This window comes from Panthera pardus, unplaced genomic scaffold (assembly GCF_024362965.1).
Source record: "Panthera pardus isolate Hobbes unplaced genomic scaffold, ASM2436296v1 HiC_scaffold_17, whole genome shotgun sequence".
Classification (NCBI taxonomy): Eukaryota; Metazoa; Chordata; class Mammalia; order Carnivora; family Felidae; genus Panthera; species Panthera pardus.
Genome location: NW_026526732.1, coordinates 99530762 through 99545834, shown reverse-complemented (window position 1 = coordinate 99545834; position 15073 = coordinate 99530762). Strand labels below are relative to the sequence as shown.

General features: G+C 36.2%; 1 protein-coding gene across 14 annotated transcripts in view; it reads left to right on the top strand.

Moving 5' to 3' along the window:
- MLIP (muscular LMNA interacting protein) overlaps positions 1 to 15073 on the top strand; it is a 247734-nt gene that overhangs the window by 136118 nt on the left and 96543 nt on the right. For 11 of the 14 annotated variants that reach the window (XM_019457447.2, XM_019457445.2, XM_019457441.2 and 8 more), the window contains one exon: positions 10735 to 10806. The exons of the other annotated variants lie outside the window; for them this stretch is intronic. In XM_019457447.2, coding sequence (XP_019312992.2) covers positions 10735 to 10806 — 72 coding nt within the window. The remainder of the gene's footprint in view (positions 1 to 10734; positions 10807 to 15073) is intronic. 14 annotated transcript variants of the gene reach the window in all.

The window sequence follows — 15073 nt, the reverse complement described above, 5'->3', positions numbered from 1 at the left end:
TGGACCTATATGGTATTATACTAAGTGAAATAAGTCAGACTGAGAAAGAGAAATACCAAATTATTTCACTCATATGTAGAATCTAAAAAACAAAAGAAATGACAAAATAAATTAAAAAGAAGAATCAGACTTGTAAATACAGAGAACAAACTGATGGTTGTCAGAGGGAAGTCGGGAGGAGGTTGGGTGAAATGGGTGAGATACAGGCTTCCAGTTATAGAATGAGTAGATTATGAGAACGAAAGGAACAACATAGGGAATATAGTCCACAGTGTTGGTACAGTGTTTTTTGGTGACACATGGTAGCCGGTGACACGTGGTAGGTGTAGCATAACAGATAGAGATGTTCAGATACCATATTGTACACCTGACACTAATGTGACATTGTGTATCAACCTTATTCAAGTGAAAAAACTTATTAAAAAAACCTATACTCTGAAGACTGGCATTTGTTTTAATACGAGAAGGGAAACATATGAAGATGTAATTCATAGAGTTCATTTTTCCTGGTAGAAGGGCAACTCTGCTCTAGAGCGTGCCAGCTTCCCAACTATTCTCAAGTACTTAGGATGTGGATCGTATAGAACCAGAATTTGGTTGTTGTATGACTCAAATGAAATTCTGAAGTGCCTGTATGGGGGGGTGGGTGGGTGGGGACTACAATTTTTAGGGCAGTGCAATCAAGTAGCAGTTGAGAAGTTCCAAATTCCATGGAGATTGTGTTCAACTCTGTCATTGTTTGAATGATGAACTTAAGATGGGAAAGATAAAACAACCCTCAAGTCAAATCCTATCACGTCCAATCTATCGTATTAATGATGTTGCGGTATAATTCAACGTAACAAACATGCATAAAACTTCTGCTGTATGCCTACCACCATACTAGCTTTTTTGGGGATGTATGTTTGTATGTCTGTGTGTTTTAAGGAAAGTAAGAGATAATTCTTTGTCCTTAAAAAAGAAATTTTATTCAGCAGAAGAAAATATACAGATACATGATGTGGAGAAGCTATATAGAATTATTAAATCCATAATAAAACTAGAAAACAAGTATAAGGTAATATTAATATAGTATAGTACGTATTATATACAATTGCTCACTGAATTCAATGTAATAGAACTATTATTATGGGATATGGTTAGTGAGGGAACTTATAACAAATGGCAGGCCTGCGGGAAATGTTTAGGATTTAGCTTAATGAGGAGGGAAGGAGCTGGCATTTCAGAAATAGTAAATAACCTGACCAAATATACAGAAGATGAACCCAGAGGAGTTTATGTGAAGACATAGGAAGATTGGGCTTATTATTAAACAGTGACAATTGTAATAATAATTATTTTAAGAGCTACCACATGCTTTCTGTATATAAAATTTCTATATATAAAATATACAAAACAGTTAAAAATTAATTAGAAAAGATTATGTCAGGGGCACCTGGGTGGCTCAGTCTGTTGAGCATCCAACTTCGGCTCAGGTCATGATTTCATGGCTTGTGAGTTCAAGCCCCATGTCGGGCTCTGTGCTGATAGCTCAGAGCCTGGCGCCTGTTTCGGATTCTGTGTCTGTCTCTTTCTCTCTGCCCCTCCCTCACTCATGCTTTGTCTCTCTCTATCCCTCAAAAAAGAATAAACATTAAAAAAAATTGGAAACAATTATGTCAGTTAACTTTTATGACAATATGAGGTTGGTAGTACTATGTTCTTCATATTATATACCAAACACAAAGCAATAACTCCTATTAATAATCATTTTAGCCTGATTTAATAATTCTCATGAAGGAAATCATCATTATGGAATCATCAGAATTATAAATTTCTATAATGTTTGGGTCATTTAAAAATGTATTTTTAGGTCTCCTGGTGGCTCAGTCAGTTAAGTTTCCGGTTTCAGCTGAGGTCATGATCTTCATGAGTTCAAGCCCCACGTCTGGCTCTGTGCTCTGGCTTAGAGCCTGGAACCTGCTTCAGATTCTGTGTCTCCCTCTAGCTCCGCCCTTCCCCTGCTTGTACTCTGTCTCTGTCTTTCAAAAATAAATAGTAAAAAAAAACCCACAAAAAAACAAAAAAAAAACCAAACCCCAAAACATTAAAAAATGTATTTTTAGAAATTATTTAGTCCTTGTATTTTACATTTTCAAAGCAAATGGGATGGAGAAAAATCTAACATTTTCTATAATTCTGAATCAAAACTTCTTATTTATTTGAGGTAAAATGACCTGGTGATTATCTAAAAATACATTTGCGTGATTATGGAATTCATTTGTGATATATTAAAAACAACCTGGTGATGTAAACAGTACTGTCTCCTGAATTTATTAACAATTATTTCTTAAACCATACTGCCAATATGTTTAAATTATTCATTACCTTTGTGAAAAGTGATTTTACTTGAGAGGCTTCTTCTGAGTGTTTCTCTTTGTGGTTTATTCTGCTTAGTTCACGTTTTGTCTTGTTTTTTTTTGGAGAGTTGGAAAAGGGTGAGCCCAGAGGGCTTTTGATCAAGTCAAGTTCTTTTTTGTCCTAAAATCAAGTTTGTTGAAGATCTGTTCTCCCACAGCTCACTTACTGTTCCCAATATTAAAGAATTTTCAACATTTGCTTTATTTTTAGCTTTAATTCCTAAGTTAAAAACATCATGCTTATAGAAGTGCATGATAAATTTGCTGAACATGAAAATATGAGGAATCATGATAATTTATCTATTTTTACCCTTTTTATTGAACAAAAAATGTTTCTTATAATGGGCAAAATTCATGATAACTTCTGCAAAAAATAGTTGCTCCCTGAGACACGCTGTTCTTAGTTATATTTATTTCTTCCTTGCTTCTTGCTCTTATCTCTCCAGGTAAAAATCAGCCTACTTTTTTTTTTTCTAATTGCAAACTATTATTTGCAGGATTTGTAACTTGAGTATAAAAAATTCATTAAAATGGATGCTGGAATAGATAAATCTTATCCCAGTTTCCTTTGATGTTTGACTAGTTTTGCTTGAATTGCTAAGATTATTTTATAGATTGATAAGAGGAAACAGACAAAAGCTTTGGGATATCAAAGAACTCATATGCTCCTATGGATTGTTTCTTGTCTTGTTCCTTCCACTGTGGTGCTAATCCAAGCACAGGGCTCTCTTTGAAGTCAAAGAGCTTCAGATTTAGATCAGCTTCACTCAGCTGCCAGATCCCAAAAGGAAAGAGGTCCTGGAATACAAATGGCCATCAAATTAAAACACGAATGCTTGAAGGGTATTAGTTCAAAGTGTGGGCCCTACTGTCCTTTGATATTGAAATAGAACGGAACAGCTAGAGTATACTGAGCTAATTTCAGATATAAAGCATGCTTGATATTTCTTTTTTATAGATAGAATCTTAAGGTTCTGAATCTGTTTACATTAGTATGGTATAATTGATATACTTTAATTTCAGATACAGTTTTAAAATATTAATTCACATTATAATCATGGTCCTAGACAGGATGAGCATCTCTCTGGATGTTGTTCAGTCTACTCTTTGATTAACATCTTATATTGTTTGAGACGTTTCTGCCCCTTGGGAAAGGGAATATCATAAAATTAATTCCCGGAGTTGTATTTGGGTTCCCAATATATTTGGCCTTCATTTATAACCTAATTTAAAGTTTTCTCCTAGGGAGTTAGCATGGTGTTCCCTAAGGGGATTTGAGGCCCTTACCTCAAAACTTTAAACATCTTGCCACTTACTGAAGATGGTTTGAAGCTCTTTTCTGACTATGAGAGCTCCAGTGATGTGCCTGTCTTGGCCTTACAGCTATTTGGACACATAGTTTAGGGATCAGTTGGGAGCTTTTAAATGTTTCATGACCTTTTATAGTTGGTGTTTTATTTATAAACCTCATTCCTTGAAGACATCAAAACATTTCCAATTACATCACCCTGAAAACTTGGTGACAATAGTCTCCATGTGACTGTCTCCATTTCTGCTGATCCACATGTAATCCGAGACATGAGCAATATGGAATGTACCCCCATGAGCTAAAATGGTCAATCTGGTTCAAGCAATCGATGTGCATTGAGTGCTTATTATGTTCAAGACATGTTACAAAGTCAGGAGGATGTTGCAACAAATAAAATTGCAAAAATGCTTCCTCACAGAAAGGTCTTGGGCGGAAGAGAAACAGTCAGCAATTACGACTTCCACCTCCCCGACTGCCATAAGTAAATTTTCTTGTGTGTGAGATAGTCATACACGGTATGGAGAAAAGTATAGCAGGGTATGGGGTAGTGTCACAAATTTATACTGGCGGTCATGACAGGTTCCTTTGGGAAGGTGACATTGGGGGGTGATGCTCCTTAAGAGAGTATAGCCAGGAAAAATACCTGATGCCAGAGAGTGCTTGGCAGGTACAAAGGTAGGAGAGCCAGTATCACAAGACTGGAGTTAGTATAAGGAGACTGTCAGAGGGACATGTAACTGTGAGCTGGGTCCTGTGAGGTCTTGCGTGCCACTTCTTAGTCACTGATTTTTAATTTGAGTAAGAAGCCATCAGAGGGTTTTGAGTAGATAATTGGCACAATCTTGTCTATCTTGCGGCCGTGTTGAGAATAGACTGTAAGAGGGTGAAAGCTGAAGGAAGGAGAATTTAGGGGTCTGTTGGAACAATCCAGGCAAGCGACGATGATGGCTCCGGTGAGGTTCTAGCAGTGAAGGTGAAGATGATGTATCCGTATATATTTTGTAGGTAGGGTAACAAACCTTCACAATCATAGGTGAAATGATAGAACAGCTGAAACCAGGTATATGTATCTTCTTGTTTGCTTTTCTCCTTTTGTTCCTCCTCCACCTCTTTACTTCACCTCTTCTACAGAATTCTTGGTGCCTTTGTGGAGATTCTAGATTTTCTATGATTCTCCCATCCCTGCTATGTGTCACTTACATTTCTGTACTAACCAATTCTGGGTCCCATTCCCTTTGTTTCTCTCCAGCTAGCCTTTGTTAATTGTGCTTAGCAGTGATTCACACTCAAGTGTCAGTAATTGACAAAAACCTTTTTTATCCCTTGAGGAATTTTTGCATTTTAATTCAGGGAGGGACTTGTGCAGTTTAACTTAAGCAAGGTATTAAGAAAACACATAGGGATGGGGTGTCTGGGTGGCTCAGTGGGTTAAGTGTCCCACTTAGGCCTAGGTCATGATCTTGCTGGTCTGGAGTTCAAGCCCTGCATCAGGTTCTGTGTTGACAGCTTAAGACCTGGAGACTGTTTTAGACGCTGTGTCTCCCTGTCTCTCTGCCCCTCCCCCACTCATGCTGTCTGTCAAAAACAAACATTAGAAAATAAAACTGAAAATAAATAAATAAAATAGGGATTCAAGGTCAAGAGTTCAAATCCTGAAACTTCGTTTCATTGAAGGGCTTTGACAATTTAATATATTAGAAATGCCTTCAGGGCATACTTTGAAGTGGGAAGAGGGTCTCTAATCAGCCAGGCTTGTCTAAGACTTGAACAGTAGATGAGGAACTAAAATTTTGTTTTTTCATGTCCTCTGAATCTTTCTGCAATTTTCAATAAAATACTTCAGGTTAGGTCAACAAATAGGTGCTGAATATCTGTTCTTTGCCAGGTTGGTATACGATATTGGAAATTGTATAAAATATCTTCTCTAAAAGACCTATCAGGCTAATAGGGATGGCAAAATATTGTAATACAATAACATATTGCATATTTAGAGTACTAGAAACACAGACAGATAAATCAGCCATGGAGACCGCTACTGGGAAGAGAGTTGTTCAAGGAAATTTCTCCCTCTCCCTGCCCTGCCACCCCTTCCCCACTGCTTCAGTTCTCAGGATCATCATAGAGATTATACTCTGCCAGTAATCCAGATGTAAGGGAGGTCTCTGGGCAATTGGATCAGGGCTTGGATTAAGCTTTTGTGTCAGGGAGATTCTGACACAGGCAGTACATGCATGGTCACTGATGAGCAGGAAGGGGTCTCTTGGAGTGCCTGGGTGACTCAGTAGGTTGAGCGTCTAACTTCTTCTTAGGTCATGATCTCACAGTTTGGTTTCTGTGTTCAAGCCCCGTGTCTGGCTATGTGCTGAGAGCTTGGAGCCTGGAGCCTACTTTGGATTCTGTGTCTCCCTCCCTCTCTGCCCTTCCCCCACTCATTCTTTCTTTCTCTCTCTCTCTCTCTCAAAAACAAATAAACATTAAAAAATTTAAAAAAAAATTTAGAATGATGATGCTCTCGTTTATACTTGTGGATGCTTCAGGAAAGAGAAGTTGGCCCTGGTGGTAGGGAAGCTCTTTTGTTCAGGATTCTCTCTTGTTCATGTAATCTGAGGTTCTGCCCTTCACCTATACTTAAAGTGTAGCCATGAGTTCAAATTTCTAATTCTCAAGGCAACTAATATAGTTTGCTTTGAAATCTCATGGGTCCTTATTACTGGAGCCTGTGGTGGAATTTTAGCCATCAACAATAGTGGATGTGATAATGGTGAGAAATATTTTCTGAAGGGCAAAGGTGTGTTTTTGCTGTTCTCACTTTCATACCTGGGATTTATGTTGTAATTATCTAGGATAAATAGAATTTATAAATAGGATTAGCTCTGAAAAAACTTCTAGGGTAAAATACCATTTCCTTTTTCTAAACCTAAACTTTACTCTGCCCCTTTATATGGTAGATATTTAAGAAATATTTATTGAATGTTGACCAAAAACATAGATTACAAATTGGAGAGATACAATAGGTATCACTGAATGTTTTCTGGATTTAGGGTCAGGCTGGTCAGTTCTACTTTCTACGATTAGCTGATGGTGATTCCAGCCGGTATTACTACAACTTACTATTCAAGTTATATTTACCTTGACTAGAGCGATTTGTAATTTTAAAACAAGGAAAGGGAACCAGTGAATTTAATTTAACACCTGGAAGACTTGGAGTGCTAAAGAAAAACTATATTCCAAATTAGAATATTGTTAAGAGAAACCTGAAGAAATATGGTGAACCCAAAAAGTATCTCTAATGGCAACAAGAATGATTTTCAGACTGAAAAGGAAAGACTACATATGTCTTAGGCACACATAAAACCCCACAGATGGGAACTAGAAGGAAATATCTATATGCTCTACGTTCCTATCTCCTGGTTTAGATAAACTGTATCTCAAACAAACCAAATTTCTACTTCTATTGTAAATGATGGGAGATAAGAGATTTGCCAGAAAAAGAAACGAGCCATATGTTCTATTTATCACAAAAAAGAGGAAGGTAAATTCTGAAAATGATTGCCTATATTCTTAGTTTGTGATTGTTTACAGAAGCAGTTATGACTGAAAGTCAGACATTTTTTTCAATCAACAGATGTCTGTTGGATTGCCTTCCAAATTCTAGCTTTTGTGATTTTTTTTTGCTATATCATGAATAAAGAGAGATATGTGAAGTGTAATGACATCTCCAAACTCAGATTTGTTCTGAGTGCCCAATCTAAAGCATCGTGCATGTTACTTTCTGTGCCATTATTCTATTTTAATTTTCTGTGTTATTACTTATCTCGCTAGGATATTTCTTTTGCTTTCTTGTTTCTTGGCTTATGGTTTGTCTCTTTGGGTGTAAGCTTAGTGTTAAGCTCTAGAGAGCAAAGGCTTTGGATGTTTTGTTCACTGCTGAATCTGTAGTACTTAGAGCAATATAAGTCACAAAGTAGATAATCATTAATATTTTGTTGAATGAATCCATTAGTTGAACTGCCATATCCAAATAGATTTACAGGATAGATTGATGTCCACCAGGTTGGTAGAACCCAGGAGGCAAGAGGTCCTGATCCTTGGTATATGACTTGAATGAATAAAAATGACATGCCTAACAAAATGGTTGATGAAATAATTATAAAAATTCTTATCTTCATAGTTTACTATAACAAACCAAAACTGATCAGATGAAATGGGATAGAGATAATGCCTGAAGTACTATTTTGGGATCTAGAGAAGAATAACATAACTGCAGGATGGAGTTTAATTTCAACAAATGTTAAACAAAAAAGATGAAAGAATTAGGGATTTTAGGTGGTAGCATACTCAGTGTGATCCAACAATATGAAATGACTCCAACTTCACTCTCCTGTATGTATATTCTTCACTTATGACAAAAGCAAGGAGACAGTTCCAGTTACTATCATCTTCATTGTATTAATTGAGTTTATTATCAATAGATGTCACGGAGGTGATGATTATATTCTATTTGGTGTTAAAAATACATCTCGCTAAGTGCACACATTTTCAAAATGTAAAGGAATGTTGACAGAAGAAAGTTATGAGGATAGTGAAATCTTCAACTGAGGATCAGTGAGGATGGGTTGGAGGAAACAGCAATACCACTCTCGTGCAGAAGGGAGCTCTTCACATGTGTCATCATTCTAAGGTGGGGAGAAAGGACCAATGGAGTAAGGTAGCAGGAAGTACATCTGGCTCAGTATAAGGGAGAGTTTTGTACTGATTCCAACAATGAGGCCTAAACATGTCTTGGGAGATAGACAAGTGTTCATGTGGTAGCTGAACAGAGGATTGATCAAAGAGATACATGTCTTAGATGAGGGTGTTAAGCCAGATGGCCCTCAATATCACATCTAATTCTAAGATTCGGTGGCATTATGTGTGTGATAACAATATATCTCTTTGTAAAGGCTTGTCCAACTATATACTTTAGGGCATTTGGGGATAGAAGAACATTGTAAATTATTGTGTGTCCTGCAATGAGAGGCAAGGGCATATGGTAGATAATTGCACAATTGTTGACTAGTGTGTCTGCATCCAAATCCCAGCTATGACTTACTACCTAGTGACCTTAAATAAGTTACTTAACATCTGTGTACTTTAGTTTCCATATATAAACTGGATATAATATAATCTACCTAATAGCTTGGTTGTGATAATTAAAAGAGATAATACACATAAAGCTTTTAGAATGGTACCTGGCTCATAGTGATTATTAGCTATTATTATTATTATTATTATTATTATTACAACTATTATTAGAGTTAAGTATTCATAAAACCATCATGGAGTATTAATGATACAATGTTATGTATTACTTGTCTGCTTAGGTATACTTTGAGAGAAAATGTTATCTTCTAGAGGAAGCAAATATATCTTCTAAAGGAGGCAAAAAGGCCTGAGTTCCATACCTGTTTCTGTTCTTTATGGACTATCTTAGGCAAGTCACTTAGCCACACTATGCCTCCTTTCCCTAATGGTTCTGTAGTTATAGGGCTTCTGTAAAAGTAAATGTAAAATTAATTTGCTTAGTAATAAGTGCCAGCTGTTATTCTGCACAAAGAGATGACATTTCATTTTCAGTTCTTATCCAAAATATGTCCTATGTAGATTATAGCAGTGCAAGGTCAGTATAGAGACCGGGGCTTGAAGGGCCCTGAGACTTTTTTCCTCCAAGTCTGGCATTTTGATTTTTCTCTACTTCACCCTCTTTATAAGGAAAATGAATGTGCCAGCCTCTTACCTTCCTCACACTATTTTAATGGAAGATTACTTCAATTATATCTATAAAACTCACAGGTTTTATTTTATTTGACTATCATGTCTTCTTCTGTAGATTCTGTGGTCTGCTTTCCAGGGGACTAAGACAGCTTAGAGCTGCGTGCCAATTTCTAGCTGGGTCTGGGCCCTCTGGGGAAGCTGCCTGAGACAGGGGCTTTTGAAGTGATAGGAGCCTTGAACTTAGTTAAGCAGCTTGGGACTCAGAGCAATATCAAAACTGGGCTTTTGATTATGCATAGTATCCTGATGCATACAACTTCCTCATGCTCTACCCTCTCTCTCAAATACTCCCAAACTATATTACTCTGAGTTTTATTAAAAGCTCAGGATGTTTTAGCATTTGATTCATTAATATAATTGTATTAGAAAGAGCAGGAGATGATGAAGTTTGAAAAGGTGAATTTATGGGGCACCTGAATGGCTCAGTTGGTTGAGCGTCCAACTTCAGCTCAGGTCATGATCTCACGGTTTGTGGGTTCGAGCCCCGCGTTGGGCTCTGTGCTGATGGCTCGAGGCCTGGAGCCTGCTTCAGATTCTGTGTCTCCCTCTCTCTCTGCTCCTTCCCTGCTCACACTGTTTCTCTCTCAAAAATGAAAAAAAAGATTAAAATTTTTTTTTAATAAAAAAATAAAAAGGTGAATTTATGATCAGAAGTTTGGCCTTCTAGCTTTTTCATTATGGAATTAAATTGCTGATATTACCTCTATTCACAATATGCTACTTAATAAACACTGATGGTAAATTTTATGTGTTCTGACCCTTGTTTTTATGAATGATGCAAGAGAATGTATCAAGAGTGCAATTAAATTTGTTGGAAGAATGTTTGTTAATTATGGCACTATAAAAAAGAACCAATTTCCTTTGAGGATCAAGGAAAAAAAGCCCACTCACATTTATAGACTATGAGGGGCACACTGCTCATGAGATATTTATATATAACTTTGCAGAAATGGATGTTTTTAAGTTCTGAAACTGTATAGCACATAATTGCCTATAATCCCTAGGCTGATATTTTACTGTGATGTTTCTTTTTTTCTCATTCTAATAAAATATTAACATGGTAAGCTAATTTGTTTTCTGTCAAAAACAAGTTGTAATAACTGTTTTCTTCATTTGATAACCTGTCATTTAACTTGGTAGCACTAGTCTAAAATTATGTTCTATTCTTCCCTCTTTTCATCTCCACTCTTGCTTTCTGGTTACTCATTCTAGCAATACAAGACCAAGTCAAGCTACAAGGCTTTTGCAGCAATCCCTACAAACACATTGCTTTTGGAACAGAAGGTCAGTGTTGGTTCAAAAGCAGAGGGCATTTTATGTTTCTAGTGTCAGTTTTGTTATATGTTCTAAAAATGTCTGTTTTAAAGTTCTGCTTTTACTAAAATTTGCTCTTAGTTTAGGGTGACATGATGAAAGCATCTTGGTGAATAGAATTTGACACATCATTGCTTTATCACCAGCCACTAAATATGAGCCTAGAATTTATCACCAGAGGCTAAATATGAGCCCAGAATTGTCCAGTTCATTGTAAAGCAGTCATGGAAAACCTGATGCAGATTTTGATACATCCCTGTCCTTTGGAATTTTAAGTGATTGTTGTATTCAAGAGCTTCCACCTCTTTTCACATTGATCAAAAGAGTGGAGGTAAAATGGGGTTACATGTGGGCGACTTGGTCAAGACTTGGTCACTAGTAGTGGCTTCCATAGGGTGGAAATGTATTAGCTGAGTATCCAACGTAACGGCTTTGATCCCGGCATGGGCTAAACCTCTTTGTCCATTCTCACCAGCCATTGATCCTCCTTCCATGAACGGGAGGGAGGATTGAGATCACTTCCAGTGACCCAGCTGCTTTCACATGCCTTTAGGGCATTTTTGCTTTGCTATTAAAAGTCATTAATTATAAAATTACAGGCTCCTGCTTCAGTAGGTAAATTAAATTAAAGCCTCTTGTTTAATAAGCACATTACATATGCTCAAATGAAAGCCACATGGAGGATTATATCAGAATGGAAGTGAAATCAATTACCAAGTATATGAAATTATTCATTCCATGTTATTTTTATGATATTTATTTAAGCAATTTACCTCTCAGTGCATTAAGCCTATTTTCTTCGGCGTAATTATAGTATTTCAAATACTGTTATCATCATTTGTCAAAATGTTGATGTTTGCCAACCAGGTGGTATTTTGACCACTGATTTATGAATATACTTTCTTGTTATGTCAGTATGATCTGGGAAATAAAATCTTTGCATGATCTCGTCTAAAATGTAGTAACTGTTAGTGGGAGATGCTTTGTAGCATATAGGTGGGCATTGGTGGGCAGCACCTCTGCTGTCATATATCTCTGAGAGCTAATTCCCAATTATCCACATGTGGCCCAGAGTCTATGCTCTATATGTCTGAATGCTTTCAACTAGGGGGTTGAGGAGTTGCTGGGCTGCAGAGAGATCTGCAACGTTTTCTCCAGCTTCTCTTCTGAATCTCTACCTTTCTTAGCTCATGAAAAGATGAGATGGGCCTAAAACACTGACTTTAGGAGGCTCAGGAGGATGCAGGAAGTGATACTTTTGCCAGTTGTCCCTTATCCTATTGTCTTGGGTTGTCACGTTGAGTCATAGCGGCAATATTTTCTCACCGCAGACCCTCTGCCCATTTTAGATGGACAGTTTCTGAAATCTGGTCACAGTGTCTCCCTCCACAGAAATGGGAGAAACTCTCCTCCCAGCAGCTGGCCAGGCAAAGAGAATAGACACCTGTCGGTGTCCCTCCATCATACTTGTCTTACCTACCCTAGCACATTCTCCTGTACCTGTGTGCTACTACTGTATCCATTTTCTGTTTAGAGAAATAACAGTTAATTCTTCTTGGAAGACTTTTGTAAGATAAGGCTGGATATCATTATAGGTTCCAGAATCTCTGTCTACCAGCTCTCTTTTCTTCCAATTAAATGGATTTTAGAGGTTATAACCTATTAGTTGGTCATTAAAAATGAAAAACCATTAGTTTAATTTCCAATTTCATCACAAACCCATTCCATAAATGTGTACTGTGGCATCACTATGTATTGAGCCTGATGCAGTTTCATATAGGAGAGGTTTTGTGTTTTATTTATGTATGTATTTATGTTTAAGGATATTGTCTACATAATTTATTCTTTTTAATGAAACAGAACTGCAATACCATTTTAAAATAGAAGTCTATGTTTCATAATATTTTTCTTCATTTATTTTTAAGTCAAAATTTATTTATTTAATTTTTAAATTTTATAATTTATTGTCAAATTGGCTAATATACAGTGTGTAAAGTGTGCTCCTGGTTTTGGGGGTAGATTCCTGGGGTTCATCACTTACATACAACACCCAGTGCTCATCCTAACAAGTGCCCTTCTCAAGGTCCATCACCTGTTTTCCCCTCTCCCCCACCCTCACTCCCCAAAAGACCTACTCTTTTAGGAAGCATATTTTTATTTTTTATTTTTTAGCACAACAGAATATAAATGTCATGATGTCTAATTTAAAATAGTGTTTTTCTAGGGAGAATTGAAACACTAGTGTAGAAACACTAGTGTGGGTAATTGTCTTTTGGCTAAGATAAGTTGGTTTTGGACCATAAATTCTTGAATTGTTCAAAGGTCATGAAACTTGGCACATGTCTGTTTTTTCTTTAGAGCCTTTGTATAATTTAATTTATTTATTGTTGGCTTTTCCATGACATGTGTTCCTTAATGAGGAATTTTAATTTGTAAGAATTTTTAAATAACAAAAGTCTTATCTTTATATTTTATCAGCATTTATTTCCATTTTCACTAATATTTCTTGAATGATATTATGGTACTCCTTTCATGTTCTGTAGCTTTAAGAAAAAAAAAATCTGGGGGGTCACCTGGGTGGCTTAGTCAGTTAAGCATCCAGCTTCAGCCTAAGTCATGATCTCCTTTTGAGTTCCAGCTCCACATCCGGTTCTGTGCTGACCGCTCAGAACCTGGAGCCTGTTTGAGAGTCTGTGTCTCCCTTTCTCTCTCTGCCCCTCCCCCACTCACACTCTGTCTCTCTCAAAAATAGACATTAAAAAAATTAAAAAAAATAATAAATAAATCTGATAATGTAGGTCTTTTTATCCATCTGTTTATGTAATAGAACTCTTTCTATGCCGTTAAAATCAAAAGGACTTATTTCTGAATTGAGTAGGAAAATTAAGACTATACTTAGCAGAAATTCATCTATTTTGGGAAGGATGAACACTTTGGAATATTTTCTGAGATCCCTTTACTATCACACAGAGTACCACAAAAGGAAGGGTGCTGCAGTCCCATTATAGTATTCTGTTAGGATTTATGCGGTGGAATGCCTTAAAGATAGAGCCAATGCATTTAATTTAGTTTAACAATTATTCTCTCCCCTAACCAGATTAAACTCATGGTTGATATTTTATACCACATTTTGTTTCACAGTATATGGTATAATTAATGAGGAATCAGAATCGCTTTAAAAAATAATGCTATCTTTTTAAAACGCAAGGTTTTCTCCACATTGAAATACAGGCATCCCTTTCAATCAGATATTAAATTCTCATGGAATCACTGGATTGGTTTCAGCTTTAATCACTCCTAGACGAAACCCATAATTTTCAAAAGAGTACATTTTGTTGGCAGCGGACCTGAGGTTTCTGGTATTTCTGTTTTGTAATTTATTGTCTGCATCAAAACTTAAATTTATAGCTTATTCTGTATTCTATCATTTTTCTCCTCGTGAACATTTAGGAAGAAAGCATTTTTAGCTTAACTAAGGCTTTATAAGAAGAGATAAATGTAAGACATATTTTAACGTGTTAGCTTCAGAGTCTCTGGCTTCATCTCCTGCCAATAATCATCCTCTCCAAGACTGAGATAAGGATGAAATACAAGTGATTACAAAGCAGGAACAAAGTAATCAGATCAGCTTACATTTGTGACTGTCCATGAACCTTATTATGATATATTCAACAATATAATAGAGGAAACAACATTAAACATTACTATTTTGTCTTGTTATGTGTACTATTGTTCTGTTCAGAGAGTGTCAAGGGTCTTTCTCTTATTGACTAATTTTTCTTCTTCTCATCTGAGCCTGATAGCAATAGGTAAAAAGTTAAAATTAAACTGAAGGACTCATGTTAGTATTCTAATTAATGGCTTTTTATTTTTATTCTGAAAATATATTAAGAAAAGGAAAGATGAATAAAGGAGTATTTCCACAAAATAAAATAGTATGCATCTTTATTGTTTCACAAGTGATTAATATTTTTCCAGGAAAGCACTTTTTTTTTTTTTTTTTTTTTTTAGAGCAGTTGAAGTTCTCCGTTCCTTTCTGCACAAGTATTCCTCAGGATAAAATCAAGGTTAGAGTTAGGTACAATTTTCCAACAAATAGCATTACTATCTGCCAATTTCAAGACACATTTAATTCATAAGCTGTGTGAGTTTGAAAGAAGAATGATAGGGTAGCTCAATTTTATAAATAGCACATATAAATTGTAGGGTTAATTATTTAAATAAAAGTTAAGGTATA